The sequence below is a fragment of the Bos indicus x Bos taurus genome, chromosome 19 (assembly GCF_003369695.1).
Source record: "Bos indicus x Bos taurus breed Angus x Brahman F1 hybrid chromosome 19, Bos_hybrid_MaternalHap_v2.0, whole genome shotgun sequence".
Classification (NCBI taxonomy): domain Eukaryota; kingdom Metazoa; phylum Chordata; class Mammalia; order Artiodactyla; family Bovidae; genus Bos; species Bos indicus x Bos taurus.
The window spans coordinates 10,769,961-10,797,533 of record NC_040094.1 but is presented as its reverse complement, the minus strand read 5'-3'; the positions used below and the strand labels follow the sequence as shown (position 1 = coordinate 10,797,533).

Genomic DNA, 27,573 nt, shown 5'->3' with positions numbered 1-27,573 from the left:
TACATTCATTAAAAATTTTTAAAGGTGTTAGAATATTTTAACCTCATTTTTGTATAAGGAAAAAAAAAGTGAGATTGACATAGAGATTGATATAGAGAGTGAATGGATTGAAAAATCTGTCACTTTACACTTTGTACAACCTAAACTATCAATATTATGTGTTAATTGTACCCTAGTAAAGCTGGAGGAAAAAATTAACAAAAACACAAAATGCTCATGCCCGGTACCAATGTAAGGCAAGTTATTAAACCCTACTGAGGACCAGAAAAATAATTTTCATAATTGGACAGTGTATCTCACCTTTGCATGAAAAAAAAGAGGAAAATTTGAAAGGATATATATCAAACTGATAAAGGAGATTCATAGTTTAATACTTTAACAACAATTAATTATAATCTGCATGAATTACATTGGTAAATATGTTCATACACACTTTTAAGAACTTACAAATAAGAGCAAAAAAAATGGAAAGAACCAAATCTGTCCAACAAAAGGGGCATACTTGAATTACACAATACTCATACAAGAGAACTAAACTTCTCCAACTATAGGCTGCTGGGTATTACTGAGATGCCAAATCAGTTTGGAGGGATATAACAAGCATATTAAAAATATATATATATTTTAAAAAAACAGGAAAAAATCAGAATTCACTACCCTTAGTAACTACTGCTTTACAATTAACAGAGGAAAAAGAACATTTATGAACAAAATATTGTTCTCAAAGTTTGAAACCAGTATGAACCTTACTCTAAATGTTTAAGCTTTTAAAAATATAAATGAAAGATCTGGTTATGCTACTAACTTATCATTTTACCTAATGGCTAGGAGGAATCAAACATAGTCAAGAGGGGCACCTAACAAGTACCTTTAGAGAGTACGTAAAGCATTCAATAACTGTAGGAAGAATGATAATGTCCTATTTGTCAAATAAACAGACCTTTAACTTATTCTTACAAGGAAGTTATTCTGTATTTACCTATTTTATGTAGAATTTCCTACTAGAATTTAAGCTCCCTAAAGGCAGGGACATTGCTTTACACAACATCCTATCCTCAGTACCTAGAATACTGAATGCTTGCATGTGAGATAAGTCACTTCAGTTGTGTCTGATGACTCTTTGCAACCCCATGGACTATAGCCCCCCAGGCTCCTCTGTCCATGGGACTCTCCAGACAAGAGTACTGCAGTAGGTTGCCATGCCCTCCTCCAAGGGATCTTCCTGACTCAGGGACTGAACCCAGAGCTCTGACATGTCCTGCATTAACAGGTGGGTTCTTTACCACCACTAGCGCCACCTGGGACGCCCCACTGAATGCTTAGTACATAGCAAATTTTCAGTAAGTACTCAATGAATAAATGAATAGATGTTTATACATATTTTATTTTATTAAAAAAATATTTTATTTAGGTACTTATCAAGAATACACAAAAGAAATGTACAAAAAAGAGCTTCACAACCCAGATAATCACGATGGTGTGATCACTCACCTAGAGCCAGACATCCTGGAATGTGAAGTCAAGTGGGCCTTAGAAAGCATCACTATGAACAAAGCTAGTGGAAGTGATAGAATTCCAGTTGAACTATTCCAAATCCTGAAAGATGACACCGTGAAAGTGCTGCACTCAATATGCCAGCAAATTTGGAAAACTCAGCAGTGGCCACAGGACTGGAAAAGGTCAGTTTTCATTCCAATCCCAAAGAAAGGCAATGCCAAAGAATGCTCAAACTACCACACAATTGCACTCATCTCACACGCTAACAAAGTAATGCTCAAAATTCTCCAAGCCAGGCTTCAGCAATACGTGAACCGTGAACTTCCAGATGTTCAAGCTGGTTTTAGAAAAGGCAGAAGAACCAGAGATCAAATTGCCAACATCCGCTGGATCATGGAAAAAGCAAGAGAGTTCCAGAAAAACATCTATTTCTGCTTTATTGACTATGCCAAAGCCTTTGTGTGGATCACAATAAACTGTGGAAAATTCTGAAAGAGATGGGAATACCAGACCACCTGATCTGCCTCTTGAAAAATTTGTATGCAGGTCAGGAAGCAACAATTAGAACTGGACATGCGACAACAGACTGGTTCCAAATAGGAAAAGGAGTACATCAAGGCTGTATATTGTCACCCTGCTTATTTAACTTATATGCAGAGTACATCATGAGAAACACTGGGCTGGAAGAAGCACAAGCTGGAATCAAGATTGCCGGGAGAAATATCAATAACCTCAGATATACAGATGACACCACCCTTATGGCAGAAAGTGAAGAGGAACTAAAAAGCCTCTTGATAAAAATGAAAGTGGAGAGTGAAAAAGTTGGCTTAGAGCTCAACATTCAGAGAACGAAGATCATGGCATCCAGTCCCATCACTTCATGGGAAATAGATGGGGAAACAGTGGAAACAGCGTCAGACTTTATTTTTGGGGGCTCCAACATCACTGCAAATGGTGACTGCAGCCATGAAATTAAAGACGCTTACTCCTTGGAAGGAAAGTTATGACCAACCTAGATAGCATATTGAAAAGCAGAGACATTACTTTGCCAACAAAGGTTCGTCTAGTCAAGGCTATGGTTTTTCCTGTGGTCATGTATGGATGTGCGAGTTGGACTGTGAAGAAGGCTGAGTGCCGAGAATTGATGCTTTTGAACTGTGGTGCTGGAGAAAACTGTTGAGAGTCCCTTGGACTGCAAGGAGATCCAACCAGGCCATTCTGAAGGAGATCAGCCCTGGGATTTCTTTGGAAGGAATGATGCTAAAGCTGAAACTCCAGTACTTTGGCCACCTCATGCAAAGAGTTGACTCATTGGAAAAGACTCTGATGCTGGGAGGGATTGGAGGCAAGAGGAGAAGGGGACGAGAGAGAATGAGATGGCTGGATGGCATCACTGACTCTATGGACGTGAGTCTGAGTGAACTCCGGGAGTTGGTGATGGACAGGGAGGCCTAGTGTGCTGCGATTCATGGGGTCGCAAAGAGTCGGACACGACTGAGCGACTGATCTGATCTGATCTGATCTGATATCTTAATTGTACCATGTGGGATCTAGTTACCTGACCAGGGATCTGGGCCCCCTGCCTTGGGAGCTCAGAGTCTCAGCCACTGGACCACCAGGGAAGTCTCCTACATCTTATAATAAAACCATGAGTCACAAACTATCTTATAGGAAATTATGCCCTAAAAGATATCTATGCATACAGCAATACAAGAATGTGTCATTAAGAATGTTCAAACATCTTTTCTTCATCTTTAGTTATAAAACTATGGTGTTTTACTTCAAATGCATTTATAGAAAATGAGCATCAATATTTTAGATTATTTACATTTAAACATGCTGTTTTAAGACTGAAAGTTCTAGAATACTGAACACTGATCTTTCCTGACATACTGAAAAATTGCACTGAAAATACTTTTCTGTTCATTCTTTTCTTCTTATAGTTTCATTTTACATGCTACCTACAAAATGTTACTTTGTTTTTTATTTTTTATTGAAGTATAGTTAATTTACCATGTTGCGCCAATCTCTGCTGTATAGCAAAGTGACTAAGTTATATATTCATTCTTTTTTAAAGTCTGGTTTATACTTTATTATTAATAAGTACATCTGTAATTTAATGTAAACTCAAATTTAATTTGGATTCTTACATTCTCCCTAAGGCAGTGGGTTCTCAAACTTTAGCGTACATCATAATTATCCAGTGTTTTCCTCACAAGATTCCTGGAAACCACAGAAATTCTTATTCAGTAGGTGTGGGCAGGAGTATAGGAACTTGCATTTTGAATAAAACATTCCAGATGATTCTGAAGTAAGGGATTCATGTCCAACACTTTAAGAAACACTGCCCTGGGACTTCCCCGGTGGTTCAGTGGTTAGGACTCCATGCTTCCACTACAGGGAGCACAGGTTCGATGCCTCATTGGGGAATCAAGATCCCGCAGGCCATACTATGTGGCCGAGAAAAGAAACACTGCCTGCATGATTTAGTTTATGATAGGGATGCTATGCTTTAATTCATTAAATATTAGCTCAATGCCTTATATGTACAAAGCTTAGTGCTGGGGATCAAATATGAATTTTGCTTCAAGGAAGGTATACACAGTTTAATAGAGGAGATAAGACATGCATATAAATGACATGATAAAAATGCAGGAATTATTGGATGTTTTTAAAAAGATACAGATAAAATGCTGGGGACTTCAAGAGAGGGAATAATTACTTCTAGCTGACCTCAGGGAAATTCTTCTACTAGAAGACAGCATTTGAAATGAGTGTTGAAATTTGTCTCTTCAGATTTTAAAGATGGAGAAAAATAATAATCAATCATATCACTGAATGATAAATATGTCTAATGATAAACATCATTCCTTCAAACTCAGAAAAACCATTCCCTACCTCCTAGATCTTACGTGTTGATCTGGGTCATGGTCTCGTGTTGTCCTGTATCTCCACCCAGCAGCTTGACATGCTTCTCTCTCTCTAAACATGTCCTTGAAAGGATCTGTTTCATACTTTCAGTACATTTATCCTCTGAAAGATAAGTTCATACAGTGGATACTGACCCAGAGAAGCATACTCAGCCTTTCATAAATTTTTAGGCAATAAACAAAACTTAAGCATAGTTCAACTGAGAACACTTTAGGCGGTCTTCAGTTCTAAAACCTTCACACCAGTTGGCATCAGGCAGCATGATGAAAGAAATGATCAGAAAAGAGGGAGATTTTATAATTTAGAAGCCATTGTTCTAAAAGCCAAAAAAAATTAGAGGACAGAAGAGAAAGCTTAAGGTTTTTATGGTTCCTGATTATGTGGCATTTTAACATTACTGGTATTTCTATGACTTGTAGTTTTAAAAAGTCCAGTATCATCCCAGAGATGCAGTGAATACAGAGCCTACAATGCCCAATATTGACTGACTGAATGAATGATTTAGAGGTTATTTTTCCAGTTTTTCTTACAGACTTACTCCCCTTTATTCAGAAAAATAAGGGCTTATCAGACAAGTCCCAACTGGGCTACACTTTCTCATCTCCATGCCTCTGCACAAGGTAATCTCTCCTCTGGAATGCTTCTCAGCTAGCTCCCTCCTCTTCTTGGCTAATTCCTATTTAGTCTTCTCAACTTGAATTTAAGCATCTTCTTCTAGAATCTAATAGCCTACATTGGCACACCCACCTTCCAGTCCCCATAAAATCCTCTGCAGCACTGTGTCTTTACTCTCCAGTACAGACACCAAGATAAAGAGCTTCAGAGTCAGGCACATCTGAATTCAAATTCTGATTCCACCCCACCGCTTCCTCTGTAACCTTAGGTAAGTTAACCAATCTTGCTAAACATTAATTTCTTGATTTAAAAATAGAAAATAACAATGCAACGTGCTTAGTATATCACCTCATACATAACAGAGTTAATAATTTTTATTATTAACTATACTTGCTGGTTAACTTGTCTGGCTTTTCCTCTAAACCGCACACTTCTTGAGGAAAGGAACATGTATTTTATTTCTGTATAAGCAGCATCTAGCACAATGCTTAGCACATGGTAGATACTTAATTTTTTTAATGACTAAATATTACTCCCATTATTGTAAAATTAATTTGCCACTTGAAATCCTTTCTGTAATGAGGTGGAAAACAAGTGAATAAGTAAAGAAAATAAATGCCATTAATATCGGTTTCAATAAAGGACACTGTCTTTAATCATACTACTTTTAGGATTTACTACTAATTGGAGAAGGGGACGACAGAGGATGAGATGGCTGGATGGCATCGCTGACTCGATGGATGTGAGTCTGAGTGAACTCCGGGAGTTGGTGATGGACAGGGAGGCCTGGCGTGCTGCAATTCATGGGGTCGCAAAGAGTCGGACACGACTGAGTGACTGAACTGAACTGATACATACTACAAAATACCAAATGATTCAATATCCTGCTTGAACATAAATGCTCATAAATGCTGATCTAAATGCTTCATGAACTGAATACTATAATAATTTTTTCATGGTATATATTAACCACAAAATCACCAAGTCACACATAAGGTTATTTTTTTTAGACAATCACTTGGAAAAGCTGCAGAAAAATAAATAGCTTTCTTAAATCAAGGAAATTCTCAACACATCAAACTGTAATTAAAATCTCTCATAGTCCTTGGGGAAATGAGAAGAAATTCAGTTTTCATGATTTGGTAATTTTGACCTATGTAGGAATACAAAAATTACTAATTACTTAGTGTTATATTTAATGAACTTTTCCATCCTATGTTTAACTCGTTTGATCAAATATTTATAAAAGGCCTCATTCTGAGAGAATGCTTTTTTTTATATTTGACTTTCAATGTATTTTGATCTTAACATATCCATAAACTGGATATGTTAACATATAAAGTGGAATTTTGGAATTACTGGTGGCACAATGGATAACAATCTGCCTGTTAATGCAGGCAACATGGGTCCGATACCTGATTCGGGAAGATTCCACATGCTGTGAAGCAACTGAGCCTGTGCACCACAGTTACTGAGCCTGAGCACCACAACTACTGAAGCCTGCACCCTTGAGGGCCTGTGAGACGCTAGCATTCCCTAGAGCCAGCAACTCGCAACAACTGAGCCTCTGGGCCTAGAGCCCGTTCTTCACAAGAGAAGCCACTGAGATGAGAACCCCACGCACCACCACTAGAGAGTGGCCCGTACTTGCCGCCACTAGAAAGAGCCCATGTGCAGCAACAAAGACCCAGCACAGCCAAAAATAAAGCAGTGCGTACAAAAAAAATCTTAAAATGAAATTCTGATTCTGAGGGATAAGCCATTCTTGTCTTTGAACCATTCTTGAGTGCATTATGCAAAGAAATAATGGTTTACAACAAAAATGACTTTGGAACAGTTCTAGAATACAAGCAATCACAGGTTTAATTTATAATCCACTGCTTATTAATGACCAGTATGTATTTTACAGGCTTCTAAAAGACCACATACTGAATATATGACATGAATTTACACTACAAATTAATTGAACAAAAACTACTACTGTTTATACTTAAAATTTTTGAAAGGATTTCTTTCCACTGTGTTGAGTAGATAGTTATGATATTAGGCATGAAAGCTGTATAGAAAAGAGGTGCCTTTGGCTACTTCAACAATTAACACTAAAGTTTTAAAAACTGAAACACACTGCAGGATTAGACAACTACAATACAGAAAAAAATATCTCCAGGCACCTTAGTGAGTGAATAGTGATGTTTGCTTGTTTGCCATTATTATGAGCTTTATCCCAAGTTGTGAACTTCTTTCAGTTTATTATTTAAAGAGTTTCTGGATTTCAAATTGTGTTTTTAATAAGCAAATACAATTTTAGTTTTTCCTTATCTTTCATTAGAGGCAAGATTTTAGAAAAATATTTGGTGCAAAAACCTAGCATGTTCTTTATTTACAGTTAAATACAGGATGCTTACAGGTTGAAGATAAAAATCCAACCATCCTCTCTACCTCAGAAAGTAAATTAAGTTAGCCAAGAAAGTGATTTTCATGAGGAAGAAATAGCATTTACAAAAACAGAGAGGCAAGAAATAATCTGGTATCTTTAGAGAACTGTGGTGAATTCAATTATGTCAGAAAACTCAGAGAGCCTAGAATAGAAGGAAAGAGACTAATGGCAGGCACGTTAGTTGGGAGGCTACCAAAGTAATCAAGGCAAGAAACAAGAGCCTAAACTCGGAAATGGTGGTGCTCAAAATTCAAACAACTGAACTGCATCTTTATTGAGATTTTTCCCTACAGAAACATGTTTGTAACATAGCATGAAAACCATGACATGAATGTCAAAGCCACAACCCTTCAAATCAGTCAGCCTGGGTTCATGCCCTAGTGACACCACTGATAGTAAAAACTTGAGTTCTCTCAGTTTTCTGTGCCTTGGCTATTAAATATAAAGCAGGGCCTGAACAAGCTCTCAATAAATGCAGCACCAATAACAGAAATAGGAGCAGCTTACTACTTACTTGTTACTTATTACTAACTGTACAATTATTATTTCAGGTACAGAGGTGTAAAGCTCTGCAAGTTTACACTGTTAACTAAGTCTTACAGAAAGATATTTATGATTAGAGACTACCCTGGTAAAGGGCATTTAAATGCAATGTTGTATTTATTTGTTTTAAAAGACTGAAAATTATTTTTAGATGCACAGTTAACTTTCCATATGACCTTGGAAAACTAAAAATGTTTTTGTTCCTCCAATTGTGTGTACATAAACTGTGAATAAGTCTCTTTCTAAGTAATATATGAGATTATTAATAAGTTGCCTAAGCTGAAGAATTGATGCTTTAGAACTGTGGTGTTGGAGAAGACTCTTGAGAGTCCCTTGGACTGCAAGGAGATCCAACCAGTCCATTCTGAAGGAGATCAGCCCTGGGATTTCTTTGGAAGGAATGATGCTAAAGCTGAAACTCCAGTACTTTGGCCACCTCATGCAAAGAGTTGACTCACTGGAAAAGACTCTGATGCTGGGAGGGATTGGGGGCAGGAGGAGAAGGGAACAACAGAGGATGAGATGGCGGGATGGCATCTCCGACTCGATGGACGTGAGTTTGAGTGAACTCTGGGAGTTGGTGATGGAGGCCTGGCGTGCTGCAATTCATGGGGTCGCAAAGAGTCGGACACGACTGAGCAACTGAACTGAACTGAACTGAACCCAAGACTATACGAACTAATAAATATTCAGTGTTGCCGGAAATCAAATTGCAAAACTTCAGAGGTCATTCCCATTGTAAAATCCATGATAACCTGAAATTTAATGACTCTCACCTCTCATATTGGAGAAGGCAATGGCAATCCACTCCAGTATTCTTGCCTGGAGAATCCCAGGGACGGGGGAGCCTGGTGGGCTGTCGTCTATGGGGTCGCACAGAGTTGGACACGACTAAAGCAACTTAGCAGCAGCAGCAGCACCTCTCATATTTACACCATAACTTGTTAGGTTCAGTAAAGAACATGCTTACAATATGATTCTTGCCCTCTAGATTTTTAGCCTAAGAATTTTATATATATCATACCTCAAACACAATTTTATAAATACCACATATATCAATTTAAAAGCATTACATTTTTTGTTGCTAGTTTTTATACACAAATGTGAAAACTGGATGTAGCACAATACACTTCTCAAAAAACAACGTACTAAAAACCAGTTTTTATTTTAGTTTCTAAGATTCACAAAGTAGAAAAAATGTGAATAAGAAATCACTGTATAAATATCAAAGATCAGAGGCTGTGCCTTGTGGTTCCATAGAAAGTAGGTCAAAAGATTCAAATCCATAAAAGACAAAAACTGTAATGCTTCTGTAGGAATCTTATAATTCATTATGAAATCAAGACACTAGGAAAAAAATTACCTTTGATATTTCTAACCCAGCAGATTAGTCTTTGTTGTTGTTTTTTTTTAAAACTTAAGCATAGTTGATTTACAGTGTTGTGTTCAAGTCTTTTGGCTCTTTTTCTTTGATGACTTAAACAGGAAGTAACGGACTAGTTTTCCTCAGAGCTATACGCTGGAAGGTAAAATCTTAAGTGAAAATACACACAAGGAATTAAGAACAATCTCAACCTTTTAACTAGCTCAAAGAAGGTAATGTAATGTGTGTTTGCGCTCAGTCATGTCTGACTCTTTGTGACCCCACAGCCCACCAGGCTCCTCTGTCCACAGAATTTTCCAGGTAAGAATACTGGAGTGGGTTGCCATTTCCTACTCCAGGGGATCTTCCCAACCCAGGGATAGAACCCGTGTCTCTTGCCTCCTGCATTGACAGGCGGATTCTTTCCCACTGTGCCACCTGGGAAGCCCTTTCACTAGCTCATGACTCTCGATAGGGGCTTCCCTTGTGGCTCAGCTGGTAAAGAATCCACCTGCAGTGCGGGAAATCTGGGTTCGATCCCTGGGTTGGGAAGATCTCCTGGAAAAAGAAAGGCTACCCAGTCCAGTATTCTGGCCTGGAGAATTCCATGGACTGTATAGTTCATGGGGTCGCAAAGAGTCAAATGCAACTAAGTGACTTTCACTGACTCTCTATAAAGCATTATTTTGCTTCAAAACTGTCATTGTTCACAATATTCTCAAATAATTTACATAAGAATACTCAAGTTCACAAAATTTTTCATTTTGTACTGTACAGTTTGCAGTACAAATGAAAACTGCAAGCATATTTCTGCAGCTAGATGAAAATGTTAACACATACCAATAACCACATAAAATAGAAGCCAAGCTCCTTCACCATTCAGAGTAGAGGAAAGGAAGAAAATAATAACAAAGAGAAAGAAGGTAATGAGAATAGGCCTATAAAAATCTAGAAAGGAAACAACTTGGACAGAGCAGAGAAGAAGTTGAAGATTCACTGATTTACTCAATAAATATTTAATGGGTGCCTACCGTGTGCCAGGACCTGTACTAGGTGCTGGATACACAAAGGTAAACAAAACATGCTTTATCTATTGCCCTCAGTCTGGGACAGAGATATCAAATAATATATATATATATAAATTATGATAAGTGGATATAAAGAAAAAGCAAAAAGATACTATGGAAACCAAAAACCAAGACTTAATTTAGACCTCTGGTAAAGAAACACCTCTATGAGGAAGATATATTTTAAGCAAGACCTAACAGTTGAGCTGGACAGTTGGAGAGAAGGGGGAAAGTTGCTTGGGCAAAGAAAAAAAAAGTGCAGAGTCCCTGAGGCAGGACAGAGCATGGCAGTTTCTGGGAACAAAGTCAAGACCACTGTGATTAAAGCACAGTTAGGAGAGTTGCTATGGGTTGCTAAGACTTGATGGAAGTTTGGACCACACTGGTGGGAGTAGAGACAAAAAGAAATGGGCAAAAAGTATTTTTCTTTCATTTAGAAGTGAAATCAAAAGACCTCAAAATAATTAATGCTCTTTCCATCTTGCTTCTCTCCTGCAGCAAAAGAAGTACTGAAATGGTCTTCCAAAGATGCCCTGAACTAATTGCTAAAATCTGTGAATATTAACTTGATATCACTCCGGTGATTGTGCTATGTTATATGGCAAGTTGATCTTAAGACAGGGAGATTATCTTGGTGGGCCTGATCTAATCAAATGACCCCTTACAAGCATAGAGATTTCTCTGACAGCAGGAGAAGCCAGACAGATTGAAGCACGGAAACACTTGATGTAACGCTGCTGGTATGAAGACAAAGGAGGGCAAACGCGAAGGAAAGTGGATGGCTTCTGTCAATAGATAATCAGTGCCCCTCCCCAACCTAACAACCAGCAAGGAAACGGAAACCTCAGATCTACAACAAAGATCGAGATTGTTAACCTGAATGGGCTAGAAGTGGAGTCTTTTTCCCTGAGTCTCTAGATTAGGGTCCTACCTCTCCAACACTTTGACTGAAGACCTTAAGCAGAGTATCCAGCTGAACATACCCGGGCTTCTGACCTACAAAACTGTAAGATAACAAATGGATGTCGTTTCAAGTCACTAAATTTCAGTAGCATGTTACAAAGCAATAGAGAACTACCGCCCCATAAACTATGTGAGGAGAGATTAACAATCTGATCATCTAAATCTAAACCATATTATTCTAGGAACTTCCCAGGAGGTCTAGTGGTTAGGACTCTGTACTTCACTGCAGAGGGGCACGGGTCTGATCCCTGGTTGCAGTACTAAGATTCTGCGTATGGTACAGAGTGACCAAAATAAATAAATAAAAAAAGCTGTGTGTGTGTGTGTGTGTGTGTGTGTGTGTGTGTGTGTGTATGCAGTCACAGAAAGAAATCTAAGAAAAACAAATTTAACTTGTTATTACTTCAAAGGCTAGATAAATATGAATTTGGTGACTGGAGTGAGCACTTATTTAAATATGACTTTGAAATTAAATGTCAGATATGTTTTATAGAATTCAAATTTCTGTTATTAAGTCTAAACCTGTGCCACTCAATATGGTAGCCCCATGTGGCTAAGTATTTTAAATGTGATATTCCATTTGAGATGTGCTTTAAGTGTAAAATATAAACAGGATTTTGAAAACTTGGTATAAAAAATGAAAAAAATTCAGTATTTCAATATTTATCATATGTTTAAACGGTAAAATATTTGGATTGTTGTTGTTGTTCAGTCACCCAGACGTGTCCGGCTCTTTGTGACCCCATGGACTGCAGCACACCAGGCCTCCCTGTCCCTCATCATCTCCCAAAGTTTGCCCAAGTTCAAGTCCATTGCATCAGTGATGCCATCCAACCATTTCATCCTCTGACACCCTCTTCTTCTGCCCTCAATCTTTCCCAGCATCAGGGACTTTTCCAATGAGTTGCCTATTTGCACCAGGGGACCAAAATACTACAGATGCAGCTTCAGTCCTTCCAACAAGTAATCAGGGTTGATTTCCTCTAACATTGACTGGTTTGATCTCCATGCTGTTCAAGGGACTCTCAGGAGTCTTTTCCAGCACCACAGTTCAAAGGCATCAATTCTTTGGTGCTCTGACTTCTTTATGGTCCAGTTCTCACAACTGCAGGTGACCACTGAGAAGACCATAGTCTTGACTATATGGACCTTTGTCAGCAGAGTAATGTCTCTGCTTTTCAACACACTGTCTAGGTTTGTCACAGCTTTCCTGCCAAGATGCAAATGTCTTCTGATTGCATGGTTGAAGAAAGTTCTGCAAGTTCTAGTTTACATAATGCTGAAGCCTAGCATGCAAGATTTTAAGCATGATTTTACTAGCGAGGGAGATGAGTGCAATTGTCCAAAGGTTTGAACATTCTTCAGTACTACCTGTCTTGGGAAGTGGGATGAGAACTGACCTTTTCCGGTCCTGTGGCCACTGCTGGGTCTTAGAGATTTGCTAACATATTGAGTGCAACACTTTGATAGCATCATCCTTTGGGTTTTTTAACAGCTTTACTGGAATTTCATCACATCCACTAGCTTTATTAACAGCAGTGCTTCCTAAGGCCCACTTGACTTCACACTCCAGAATGTCTAGCTCTGGGTGACTGACCACACCATCATAGTTATCTGGTTCATTAAGATCTTTTTTGTACAGTTCTTCCATGTATTCCTTCCATCTCTTCTTGCTCTCTTCAGCATCTACTAGGTCACTATCATTTCTGTCCTTTATTTTGGCAATCTTTGGGTGAAATGTTCCCTTGATATTTCCAATTTTTCTGAAGAGATCTTTAGTCTTTCCCTTTCTGTATATGTGAATATACTGGGTTAAAAAAATAAAATAAATTCACTGTGTCTTTCAATTTTTAAAATGGGGTTAATTCTAGTCAATGGAAAGTGAACAAACTTACACATGCCATTTCTAAGGTCTGGCATCTAAAAACCTCCAATATCATTCTCCACTCCTATGTTTGCTAGACGTATGCTGATGCCTAGAGCAACCCTGGAAACCACAGACTGAAGATGAAAAACTCTACTAGCCTGAGTCCATTAATCACTCCATAGAACACAGTGCCTTCTCCATTGAAAGTACTCTCTGAGCAAGAAATAAACTAACATTACATTAAGCTTTTGAGATTTCAGGATTTACCCACAAGAGCAGCAATTTTTAGCCATTATAGTACAGAACATGCAAAAATTGGAAACAACTCAACTGTCCTTCAATAGGAAATTGGATAAATAAATCATAGTATATTCATACAGACTCTATATAGTAGCTAAAATGAAAAAACTCTGTATGTATCAAATGAATAAATCCTTTTTAAAAACGTTAGTCTCAAGAAAGCTACTTATGAAAACAAAAACAAAAAAGCCACCCATATTTTGACCATACAAATATGTGGGTAGTAAAAATATAAAAATATAGAGCAGAGGGTTACATTCCCTAAATTCACAGATTACCTCTAGAAAGAAAGAAAAGGAAATGAGTTCATAGAAGAGAGTGACAAAGTCTTCAATTTCATATGAAATGGTAATTTATATATGAAATGTTTTACTTCCTTAAAATAATCTTAATCATGATAATTTCTGAAAATGGATTGGGGGGTATATTTTTATTATTCTGTTATTTTGTAAATGTTTAAATCATTAAAATCAATAATCTTTTTCTTATATATATCTTCTTAGAGAGTAAACAACAAAACTTTGTTAGAAGACATTTAAAAACTATATACCAAAAGCCTTAAATATGTGAATATCTTTAATATAATCCCAACACTATATACTATATATAAATATACACTAAGAAAATCAAAGGTTTGCTCAAAGGATGACCATCAAAATATTCTTAGAGCAACCAAAAACTGGTAACACCTAAAATGTCTAATAGCATTGTGATTAAATTACTGTGTATTCATTTAAAAATTACATGGGAGGTAGGGTGAGATGTGTGAAGGTATAGATGAAAAAAAGACTGGCCACAAATTGATCACTGCTGAGGTTGAGCAATAAGTACACAATTTTTTATATACTTTAAATTTTTTACAATAAAATGTTCTGAAATATGTGAATACAGAACTTTACTAAGTTTTTCAAAAAGCAGTTTAAAATAGTTATGAATAATATTTTGTGTTTAATCTCTTGGCTCATTCACTGGATTTATCTGTGTTGCATATGTCCCCGTCATTGCTGGTCTAGGAATTTGATGGCAAACATGTAGCTAATAATCGATTGCAACTGCCTTCAAGCACTTTATCAAAATCATTTGGAACATTATGAATACCACACTTTCAATGTAGATATACATTTCTCATGTGTGGATGTGTGTATATATACATGTATAAATTTCATACATGCATACCCATGCATACATACCACTCTCACCAGCAATATTATCAGTATTTCTTTGAGTAAGCTGTATTCTACATAATCTAATTAACAGCTACATATTCACAGATTCCTCATCAAATATAATTGCCCTTTAAAAAATCTAATAAAAATAAAGATAGAAGTTTTGTTGCTTTTTACACTTGCATTACAAATAATATGTTCAACCTATGATTTCTCTGCAGGAATTTTTTAAGTCAATTATCTATTTTGTATGCCAAAGCCTTTGTGTGGATCACAATAAACTGTGGAAAATTCTGAAAGAGATGAGAATACCAGACCACCTGACCTGCCTCTTGAGAAACCTATATGCTGGTCAGGAAGCAACAGTTAGAACTGGACACGGAACTACAGACTCGTTCTAAATATGAAAAGGAGTACTTCAAGGCTGTATTTTGTCACCCTGCTTATTTAACTTCTATGCAGAGTACATCATGAGAAACACTGGGCTGGAAGAAGCACAAGCTGGAATCAAGATTGCCGGGAGAAATATCAATAACCTCAGATATGCAGATGACACCACCCTTAGGGCAGAAAGTGAAGAGGAACTAAAAAGCCTCTTGATGAAAGTGAAAGAGGAGAGTGAAAAAGTCGTCTTAAAGCTCAACATTCAGAAAATGAAGATCATGGCATCCGGTCCCATCACTTCATGGGAAATAGATGGGGAAACAGTGAAAACAGTGTTAGATTTTATTTTTTTGTGCTCCAAAATCACTGCAGATGGTGACTGCAGCCATGAAATTAAAAGATGCTTACTCCTTGCAAGGAAAGTTATGACCAACCTAGATAGCATACTGAAAGCAGAGACGTTACTTTGCCAACAAAGATCCATCTAGTCAAGGCTATGGTTTTTCCAGTGGTCATGTATGGACGTGAGAGTTGGACTGTGAAGAAAGCTGAGCGCCGAAGAATTGATGCTTTTGAACTGTGGCGTTGGGAGAAGACTCTTGAGAGTTCCTTGGACTACAAGGAGGTCCAACCAGTCCATTCTAAAGGAGATCAGCCCTGGGATTTCTTTGGAGGGAATGATGCTGAAGCTGAAACTCCAGTACTCTGGCCACCTCATGCAAACAGTTGACTCATTGGAAAAGACTCTGATGCTGGGAGGGACTGGGGGCAGGAGGAGAAGGGGACGAGAGAGGATGAGATGGCTGGATGGCATCACCGACTCGATGGACATGAGTCTGAGTGAACTCCGGGAGTTGGTGATGGACAGGGAGGCCTGGCGTGCTGCGATTCACAGGGTCGCAGAGTCGGACACAACTGAGCAACTGAACTGAACTGAACTGAACTCTGTTAAATACAACCAAGGAATCCATTTAATGAGAGAAGGTAAACAGTAATAATCCATGACGTTCTTAAAATTGGTGGAAAGGTGCCACTGTCAACTCTAAGCCAAGAAACTTGCACGTCATCAGGATACTTCATGTACAGTGTTTAACATGAAGTCAGCTGGCACACAGAACAAGCTGCCATTCTCAATTAATATGTCAAGTATTACTAGCACTTAATTCTATTTTTTTTTTTTTGGTCATGCCACCTGTCTTTCGGGATCTTAGTTCCCCAAACAGGGACTGAACTTGGGCCACGGCAGTGAAAACGTCAAATCCGAAGCACTGGACTGCGAGGGAATGCTCTTAAGTTCATATTTTGTACACAAAGAAATAGATTTTAATATTTTATTCCTTCATGGAAATGGATTATTTTGGGTACACCTTATTTTGAAGACCACTAGTCAAGATACATAAATATCTGTGGGGGAAAAAAATTAAACAAGTGCTACAAGAGGAGCCTTACAAATAGCTGTGAAAAGAAGCGAAGCAAAAAGCGAAGGAGAAAAGGTAAGATATAAGCATCTGAATGCAGAGTTCCAAAGAATAGCAAGGAGAGATAAGAAAGCCTTCCTCAGCGATCAATGCAAGGAAATAGAGGAAAACAACAGAATGGGAAAGACTAGAGATCTCTCCAAGAAAATTAGAGATACCAAGGGAACATTTCATGCAAAGATGGGCTTAATAAAGGGCAGAAATGGTATGGACCTAATAGAAGCAGAAGATATTAAGAAGAGGTGGCAAGAATACACAGAAGAACTGTACAAAAAAGATTTTCACGACCCAGATAATCACAATAGTGTGATCACTCACCTAGAGCCAGACATCCTGGAATCTGAAGTCAAGTAGGCCTTAGAAAGATCACTACAAACAAAGCTAGTGGAGGTGATGGAATTCCAGTAGAGCTATTTCAGATCCTGAAAGATGATGCTGTGAAAGTATTGCACTCAATATGCCAGCAAATTTGGAGAACTCAGCAGTGGCCACAGGACTGGAAAAGGTCAGTTTTCATTCCAATCCCAAAGAAAGGCAATGCCAAAGAATGCTCAAACTACCGCACAATTGCACTCATCTCACACGCAAGTCAAGTAATGCTCACAATTCTCCGCCCTAGGCTTCAGCAATACGTGACCCGTGAACTTCCAGATGTTCAAGCTGGTTTTAGAAAAGGCAGAGGAACCAGAGATCAAATTGCCAACATCCGCTGGATCACTGAAAAAGCAAGACAGTTCCAGAAAAAACATCTATTTCTGCTTTATTGACTATGCCAAAGCCTTTGATCACAATATTGTATGGATCACAATAAACTGTGGAAAATTCTCAAAGAGATCGGAATATCAGACCACCTGACCTGCCTCTTGAGACCTATATGCAGGTGAGGAAGTAACAGTTAGAACTGGACATGGAACAACAGACTGGTTCCAAATAGGAAAAGAAATACATCAAGGCTGCATATTGTCACCCTGCTTATTTAATTATATGCAGCATACATCATGAGAAATGCTGGGCTGGATGAAGCACAAGCTGCAGTCAAGATTGCCAGGAGAAGTATCAATAACCTCAGATATGCAGATGACACCACCCTTGTGGTAGAAAGTGAAGAGGAACTTTAAAAAGCCTCTTGATGAAAGTGAAAGAGGAGAGTGAAAAAGTTGGCTTCAAGCTCAACATTCAGAAAACTAAGATTATGGCATCTGGTCCCATCACTTCACGGGAAATAGATGGGGCAACAGTGGAAACAATGTCAGACTTTATTTTTTTGGGCTCCAAAGTCACTGCAGATGGTGAGTGTAGCCATGAAATTACAAGATGCTTACTCCTTGGAAGGAAAGTTACGACTAACCTAGACAGCATATCGAAAAGCAGAGACATTACTTTGTCAACAAAGGTCCGTCTAGTCAAGGCTATGGTTTTTCCAGTGGTCATGTATGGATGTGAGAGTTGGACTGTGAAGGAAGCTGAGCACTGAAGAATTGATGCTTTTCAAGTGTGGTGTTGGAGAAGACTCTTGAGAGTCCCTTGGACTGCAAGGAGATCCACCCAGTCCATCCTAAAGGAGATCAGTCCTGGGTGTTCATTGGAAGGACTGATCCTGAAGCCTAAACTCCAATACTTTGGCCACCTGATACGAAGAGCTGACTCACTGGAGAAGACCCTGATGCTGGGAAAGATTGAGAGCAGGAGAAGGGGATGACAGAGGATGAGATGGCTGGATGGCATCACCGACTCGATGGACATGAGTTTGGGTGAACTCCAGGAGTTGGTGATGGACGGGGAGGCCTGGCGTCCTGCGACTCACGGGGTTGCAGAGAGTCGGACATGACTGAGCAGCTGAACTGAACAAGAGGAATGAGCACTAGGTATTCTCTAAGGAGACACGGAAGAGACATGTAATTCATTATGAGCGTGGGGTTGGTGAACAAAGGAAGTGATGTGAAATGGAGACCTGAACAATGGGTTAATGACTGGACAGATTCAAGTCGGAGTGGGAGAGCAGGGTAGATCAAGCATGTTATGTCCAAAGGTGCAGAGGTAAGAGCAAACACCATGCATTCAAACTAATATATTAATAGTCTACAACAGCTGAAGGATAGTTTCTAGGGGTGAAGTGGGTGGACAGATTCTGGGATGGCTGATAAGATTATACAGGCTTGTTTGGATTTTATCTAGAGGGCAATGGAGAAATAGGTGATGAAGGTACACAATAAAGAACTGGCCTTGCCAAAAAGAAGTCTGGCCTTTGTCCCCAGCTCCTGGGAGGTAACCTCTAAATCCCTGGAATTTCTAGAGTAATAGCAGTGTCTTTGTTATTCATAGTGGGCCCCTTGGATCACATGGTATCAGCCTGGGGTGGGAGACTTGAAACTATTAGTAAGTTCAACCAGGTGAGCAATCTACCAATAAATCCCAATAAAAACTGGACAGCGAAACTTAGGTGAGCTTTTTGGGCTGTCAGGACTCCATGAGAGAGGAACACATCCCTGAGGACAATGGAAGCTTCACAACTAAAACCCTTCCAGATTGCAGTTCATGCAACCCTTTCTTTGGCTGGTTCTAAGTTCTAGCTTTTTCTTATACTGAACCATAATCCATTAATATATTAAGCTTTCAGTGAGTTCTGTGAGTCTTTGTAGTAAATTACCAAATCTGAAAGTAGTTTTGAGAAACCTGAAAATTATAGTCAGTGTCAGAAGTGAGGGTGGTCTTGTGCAGACTCTTTCCTCTAACTTATAGTTGGACCCTAACTCCTAGCAACTTCTGCCTCAGGCAGACTCAGCTGTATCTGACTGGAGAACTGTGCCTTTGACCTCAGTTTGGCTAATACCAGATAAACAGTAAAATATTTAAGCAATGGGTGACAATTAATCAATCTACATAATCTAGATTCTAGAGAAATCACTTTACTATTAATACACTGGGGAGAATATATTGGAAAAGACTAGGAAGAAATAGCAATGACAGTAGGGACGGTGAAGGACATATTTAGGAGGTATTTATAAAGCAAAATTTGACTGAATGTGAGGAGGAGAGAAGGAGAAATCAAGGATCAGTTCAGTTCAGTTCAGTCACTCAGACATGTCCGACTTTTTGTGACCTCATGAATAAACCCACCAAAAAGAGAATCAAGTTTTGTCTTCTGTGGGGGAGACAGAGAGAGACGGAAGATCAAATTCAGTTTTGGACATTTTCATTTGAGAAGACTTTTAGACATCTGGATAGAGCCATTCCATAAGCAGTCAAAGCAAGGATGGAGACAGAGTTGGGAGCTATTAGCATAACTACAATAACCAAAATCACATCAAGGGAGAGACTGATGTTGACCACAGACAACTAAGCCAACCAAACTTGAAAAGGCCAAGGAGCAAACAACAATATAAAAGGGTTAGGCAGAGTATTAAAAGCTCACAGAGAAGTGGCAGTCTAAGACGTAGGAGAAAACCCCGAAAATTATGGCTTACACCGAACGGTTGGTATTTTCTTTTTTCTGCTACTTCTTACTACTTTTAAGAATAAAAAAAAGGGGGGGGGGGGGGTATTCTAAATGAGTGGCATAACTCCCATCCATGTATTTTTTCATATATATATATACACAGACAAAGGTTAATGGCTTTCTAATCTATCTCAAAGTCATTAATGAGTCACATAATTCAATACAACTGAATTATTAGTGTCTATAAACAATGATTTTCTTTCCCAAGCCATTTTTAAAGTGGCCACCCTCGTTACTACTGTAAACCATCTGCAAGTATTTAACTTTGCCAGGCTACCAAAATATCTCCCCCTCCTTGAGAAGTCCAACCCAGACTAAATGAATAACTGAGAAGACAATTGCTCTAAAAATGTACTGACATGCAGCTCTTACAGACTTCAGGGTATTTGTTTCCTCTGGGTTAAAACAAATACATTTATCCTCCATACAATAATACAGAGAAATAAAATACAGCATTGACCTATGCAACCTATCCAAGGTTATTCATATCTGCTATAAGATCAGCTGTAAATTTTATTTGAAATTATTTCAAAGCTATAAAATATCTCACCTCCACCTTTTCAAAGAGATCCATTAACCTCAAAACTCCTAATTTTGTGTCATTAGAATTTATTTTACTCTCTTGGGGGGCATTTTAGTTTACAGGAGTAAAGGAGATAATTTTTACATGAGCAGCTGAAGATTCCAAATCACTGGAATTTTTTATTGACATAGAATAGACTAATTCAGTTAAACAGTTCTAAAGAACTGCCTGAATTTATTATTCATTCTTAAAGATTTAATTATTTGAAACAAAACTGTTTAAATGGTCCTTTAAAAAAAAGTATTTATAGCCCACAACAGAGATCTTTCTCATCCTAGGGGATTTTTAACATTTCAAATAATTTTTCTTTCAAAATGTTACATGTTTTTATCTAGTAGAGAAATATTAAGTACATAGTTCCCATTTTGAAGCCTAACAGCAAAAACTCTAACACAAATACTGAAAAACTTTTAAGTTGCTAATTATAACTATATTTTGTCCATTTAAACCTTGATCCTTTACTTACCTAAGTAACTGCTTATCTCAAGTTAATCCTAAGCTTTGAGTTTACCAAAATGAAGAATGATAAATATATCTGCTGTTCTTAAACTCTGAGAGAAGCAAAACACTGGGAAAAACATTCACTATATTTTTTGAAGTAAAATTTCAGCCAGTGTACACATAAACAGTATTGGGAAAGTAAGCATCTTTATTTTTCTCTGTAGCTTCATACTATGTATTTACAAAGCACTGACAGAAAAAATAGTCTAGAGACTTATGAAACTGGTTCTAGTTTCTTCTTACATTAGTTTCAACTGTGAAATTAGTGAATATATATTTCAAGTAACTTCATTTAAGTATTATAGGACACTCTGACAAGCATGACAGTTTCTAAAGAATATTAAGAATCCCCAAAATAAAGAGAGAGTGGGTATCTGAGAAAATATTAAAAAAAAAAAAAAAAAAAAACTTCACCTCCGCCAAATTAGTAATTCCAACATATTCCTAATCAGAATGATTTCAAAGTGTTTCCTAGGAAATTTGATAACTCAATTTTTCCTAAGAAATTTGACAACTCTGAGAGTTTTGAGGTTCAAAAATTATATTGAAAAATGCTGGAAAACCATTTGTACATAATTTGTCATTTCTGAATCGGGATCCTCAGTTTTCTCTTCTGTAAAATGAAGCGAACAGGAAAATGATCTCTCTCTACAATGTCTTCCAGTACTGATTCTTGTGGCCAAGTTGTATGATTTTCTTTCATAAATAATAAAGCACAAAAAGTATGTGTTTTTAAACTATGAGACTTTTAGGTTTTGGGGTTTTGTTTTGTTTTGTTTTCAGTCTGTTAACAACCTTGAAGATACTTTACATAAACAAGCCAGACATTTTGTATCTGAGTAAAACATAAGTTAACAGCTTCTGCACAAAACAGTTTGTTTTCCAACTTCAATTTTGCTAGTTTTACTTCAAATCTAAACTTCTCAATTAGATGGCCATTTTATAATGTGAATACTTTTCTAGTTTATACATGTATGGAAAATCTTGCTCCCTTTCCATGTGGCAAAACACACATCTACCTACCATCATCATACAGATTTCATTTTTAAAAAACCTTGAATGGTACATATTCAAAGATGTTCTAAGCTAATGACACTCTTTTTTTTGAAATGGACCTTCTCTAATGTTTAAATGTGTATTTCTTTAATTCTGCAATTGCATTTGTAAAGGTAAAATTGTCAAAATAGAGTTAGTCTGATGCTGAGATAATCTTTCCACTTCAGTAAACAATTCCATTTTATTTTAAGCAAGAAGTCTTAAGTGTCTATATAGTATTAAAAATATTTCATAAACTCTATTCTACGATTGTTTACAAACACTAGGAAGAAAAAATACTCCTAAGATGTTTTTACATGCCATTTTACATTTCCCAAAAAGCAGTATGACTTTGGTAACCAGATAGGATTTCAAAATTGAAATTTCAATAGTGTATAAAACATGGGACACATCAACACAGTCCACTTTTACAGCATATATGTTCAGTGTTTTTTTCCTGTTGACAAGCTTCTGTTTTAACAGGAAGAATGATTTGATCAGGTGTCTGTTAAGTTGGAAAAAGACAAAACCTTTATTTTCCAGGTCCTTCTCTTAATCTAAGCTTTTAAAAAAATCCAAGAAGTGATCTTAACTGCAGTGAATCTTGCAGTAGCAAACTTTTTGATGGGGACAGAGTAACATCTTTCATTACAACTATCAGCAGAATGGCAAAAGGCTGTCGAGGTTTACCAGTGTTCTCAGAAACTTGTTAGTATTCTCCTCTGTCATTATTTCAGAACAATTCCATTTAGAAAGAAACGCAATTGTAAACTGCTTCTATTTCAGGCCCATAAAAACTGGGATGAAAGGCAAAGCCTTGACCTTTCTATTTTAGACTTTCATCTGTGTAGCTAAGCCATCTGCTTTCTCTCTACCCCATCTACTTAATGGACTGAAAATACTGCACCTAATTGCAATTTTATCAAACCAGCCAGAGTTTTCCACTTTAACGAATTACGACTCTGTCTTTCACCTGAAGGCTCGCAGGTAAAATTTTCTTTATCCGTCCCTCCCCATTTCCTTCCCACCTCCCTCAATTATGAGTTATCAAGTATCATTAAACTACGATACGAGGCTTCCGTGTATTAAGCCATCTACACTTTCAACACTGAGCGCCCAACAGAAGAAAATCGACTCGTCTCCCCTCCTGTGGATCTTGGGCCGGGATTATCATCTTTGTTGCGGTTACGCAGGAGGCACCTAGCAAGCAGCTCCTGCCTAGAAAGGAGACCGCGTCTCTCCGCCGCCAAACAACAGGGGGGGGACTCGCGCCGGGAAAAAGACAGACCCGGGTGGGAGGAAGACCTCCAGGAGGAAGGAGAGGGCTGGGAAGAGGGAGCTCTCAAGACTAGAAGGAAGGACCTTCCCGGGCACCAAGCAGAAAAGGTGTGAGAAGTGGAGAAAGAAGTGGGCGGCCGGGGAGAAGCGGGAAGCCGGGAGCCCGGCAGGAGGGCGCGGGGGGCGGCTCCCAGGCCCCGGCGGGAGGCGCGGGGGCCGCGGCGGGCGTGGGCATCTCGCCGCCGACCGCTCGAGTCCGAGCAGCGGGGGCGCTTCCAACCTCTCCAGGGCGCCGGCGTGAGGCGGGCGGGGGGGATGAGGAGCGGAAAAGCGAGCAGTTCGCGCGGCAGAGGGAGCCGCGTCGAGGCCGGCGCGGCGGGGACGGCGGCCCACCCCCCGGCCGAGCCCCGCTACTTAACTATTTGTAGAGCTGCTGCAGGCACAGGTCCAGACTCTCGCCCTCCACCTCCTCGCGGGTGATGCGCTCCGACAGCGGCCGCGGCAGCGGGGGCAGCGGCGGCAGCCGGGGCTGCGGCGGCGGCACGGCCGACTGCCCCCGGGCCGCCGCCTCCTCGCCCGCCGCCGCCGCCGCCGCCGCCGCCTCCTCCTCCACCGCCTCCTCCTCGGGCTCGGGGTCTTCTCGCTCCTGCTCGTGCTCCCCCTCCTCCGACGCGGCCCCCGCGGCCGCCGCCTCCCCGGCTTCCTCGACCGACGCCTCGCGCGCCTCAGCCGCCACCAGTTCGGGCTCTGGCTCGGGCTCCGACTCTTCGGGTTCGGGTTCCGGCTGGGGCTCGCCGCCGCCGCACGGTCCGCGAAACTCGCCCAGGAATAGCTCCAGGAAGCGCCGGTAAGTTTTCTCCTCAGGGCTGCAGCCGGCCATCGCTGCTCATGCCCCTGGGCCGATCGGGGAAACGGGTGGGGGAGGCCCAGGAAGGGGAGGGGGGCTGCTGGCGAGCCTCCGGCTCCCGCAAGGGCGGTTAACGGCCGCACCGGCACGAGCGATCAGCACTAGGTTGCCTGGAGAGGGCTCCCGCAGGCGTGCGCGCCGCCGAGCCCGGACGTGCGCGGCCCGGGGCCGGGGGGCGGAGCGCGCCGCCCCTCATGGGTCTGGAGGGAAAGTTGGTCTCGGGCGCGCGCGCGGGGTCCGGCGGAGGCCCACCCTCTAGCCCTACGGAGAGCGCAGCCCAAGCTGCCTAGAGACCGTCGCCATGGCAACCGGCCTCTAAGGAACAATTTCAGGGTCCCTGCCGTCGAGTCCACGGAGTCGAAAGGGGCACTCGACTTGGTCTCCTCTCCAACTCTGAATGCCTTCACTGTGTGGATACCCTAACCTCAAAGTGGTTAAGAGGGAACTAAGACGTTCGCCCTGTCTAGCTGTTGGTCTCCTGATTTGGATTCACCTCAGTTTTCCTTATCTGTCCTGTCTTGTCTTAGGGTCCGTATGTGCGGAAAGATACCACAGTGTGAACACCTTCTGTTGTCGATGACATTAATTTAATAAGTAGTTTGCAGGGGAAGGCATTCAACATCTACAAAGGTAGGTTCCTTTGCCTCCATTCTCTCATCTGATTCTGTGAAGTGGTGTTATCCTCACTTCCCAAAAAGAGGAAGCAGGATTAAGTACATTTGTTTTTTCAAGGTGTGGAAGCTCCTAGTCGTGGCATTGGAATTGGAACCCAGATTGTCAGCTTCTAAAGCCTTTCTAGACCCTTTTTCCTGTATTCTTCTCTGACTTTTAAAGACTCAACAGTGTAATACATCTATCAAGCCTTATTTTTAAAAAGCTTTATAGTTTATGCATTATATTTATCCTCTTAATCCTTGTAATAGCGCCTCAAGGTAGAAGGTATTACCATGATTCCATTCCATGGATGAAAAAACTGAAACTTCAAGATATTGCGATGCAACAAGGACTAAAAACAGCTCTTTTTACTGCAAAGCCATCAGATTTCCAGCACATCAAGACACCCTTCTTGAGTGTCTGCAGGCAACCCACTCCAGTATTCTTGCCTGGGAAACCCCATGGACAGAAGACAGAAGAACCTGGGGGGCTACAGTCCATGGAGTCGCAAGAGTCCGACATGACTTAGTGACTCAACAACAAATATATACTTTATTACATAATCTGTATTTTTTGGTACATTTTGTTTGCTCTTCTTCCCCATCCCCCTGAGTCTCTATTTTTGTAGACTGAAAGTGAAACAACTTTAAATTATTCTAATTTTCTTACCAAACTACACACAAACCTATTATTTTCAAGCCTTACTGAGGGGAGTGGGAGAGGGAGAAGCTGTGTTGTTATACAGCTGTATAGATGACAGCATCGTTACTGCATACTGCCATGTCCATGGCAACATGTAATTCAGCAAAAACATAGTGATTCTTTCTCTACTTTGAAAAACATGTTCACAAAATATCCACCCCATCCTCTCCATTTATTCCTTCTGGATTTCAGTTGGATTTAGAGTCTGAAATAACATTTCTAGTCAGTTATTAATGGCAGAAGGAGTCTCCCTGCCAACTGTTTTCATATAATACTGTATTCTAAATCCCTGATGTGATACTGTTATTTTAAGAATAAGTGGGTTGAGCTCCCTAATGTACATTATGGCATCATGTAAAATAGACGTCCATTCTCTTTCTTAGCTTGAGATTAAATAATACATGATAGAAAGTGTATACTGAGTAATGCATGAGTCCTCTATAACTACTTATTTTTGTCTCAAAGGTAAATGGTAAGACCCAATAAATAAGTCTGTTTCCAGACAAGCTAACTGTATTTATACATGTTTTGTTTAAAACATCACCAGTGTAGAGCGACTTCTTTATGCAATGCCAAGAAAGTCTTTAAACTCTTTATTTGCCTTTGTTTTCAATCCACCTGTTCATTTCCATTTCAGAATGTCTAGAAAAGATTGACATAACTTACAAGGCTACAAAACCTAAATGTCTGCAATTTTACATTGCAACAACTATTTAATATCTCAGAATTTGACACAATGACATTTAGTTCAAGAGCACAAGGCTGTCAACTGTTAACAATTCACATCTAAGCTACACCTTCCTACTTTGTAATGTAGTTGCCTCCCTCCTCTAGGTGACATTTATTTGTGACGTTAATTTATGACTCAACCCACATATCAAAAGGAAGTGTTCTGTGTTGGGGAAACATTACTACTAAGAGTAAAAGAAAAAGCCTACACCTCTACATTATTATAAATGAGAGGTGTGTTTGCTTATATTAATGAAGATATTCCTTTACAAAAGATCAATATGGATCCTGCTGCATCCATTTGACAGAGGAGCTTCGCCAGAAGGTTGCTGACAGCAGTGCTGGGATCTCAGAGCAGCTGTGTAGGATGATTCTGCCATTGTCAAGTCTTTTTAGTCATTATTTTGCATGGCTTTACTTTCCTTTTCAGTTCCTCTCCTCTTATACTTCCCTAATCCCCTTTCTTGTTGTCTATTTTAAAATAGAGCTATAAAAAACATATGTATTAAGAGCAGTTAACTTTTTAAAGTTTTTTTTTTTTTTTTAAGATTTGTCATAAAAATTGTTCTCTAAGCCTTAGCTCTTTGGAGGAAATGCACATGTTCTTTCAAGGACATTCATGATTAAGGATGACATTTCAAGATTAAAAAGGGGAATCCCATGGTGGTTAGGATTTGGTGCTTTCACTGCTGAGGGCCCAGGTTCAATCCTCAGTTGGGGAACTAAGATCCCACAGGCCATGAGGTATGGCCAAAATCATAAAAAACTTAAAAAAAAAAAGGTTAAATAAAAGTGTTGAGTTGGGCAGTTAGTTTCTTATATGACCCAGTAATCCATCTCCCAGATATTTACCCGCAAGAAATGAAAACGTGTCCACCAAACACACACGCAGACACACATCACCAAAAAAACCCTTGTATATAAATTTTTTACAATACTTTTATTCATAACAGCTCAAACTTGGACAAAACCCAGGTGTACATCAATAGTGAGCGGATAAACAAATTGTGGTGTATTCATACAACAGAATACTAATCAATTAAAAAAAAACTACTGATAAACACAACAACATGGGTG

At 39.5% G+C, this 27,573-nt stretch overlaps 1 protein-coding gene and 1 long non-coding RNA gene across 2 annotated transcripts in view; one reads left to right on the top strand and one right to left on the bottom strand.

Moving 5' to 3' along the window:
- PPM1E (protein phosphatase, Mg2+/Mn2+ dependent 1E) overlaps positions 1-24,551 on the bottom strand; it is a 219,996-nt gene extending 195,445 nt beyond the window's left edge. The window contains exon 1 of the mRNA XM_027518469.1: positions 23,924-24,551. Coding sequence (XP_027374270.1) covers positions 23,924-24,384 — 461 coding nt within the window. The 5' untranslated portion in view covers positions 24,385-24,551. The remainder of the gene's footprint in view (positions 1-23,923) is intronic.
- On the top strand, positions 24,264-26,361 carry LOC113877861. The gene is made up of 3 exons (XR_003506842.1): positions 24,264-24,351; positions 24,939-25,041; positions 25,144-26,361. It is a non-coding gene; the product is annotated as an uncharacterized LOC113877861 (long non-coding RNA).
- Positions 26,362-27,573: the final 1,212 nt, after the last annotated feature.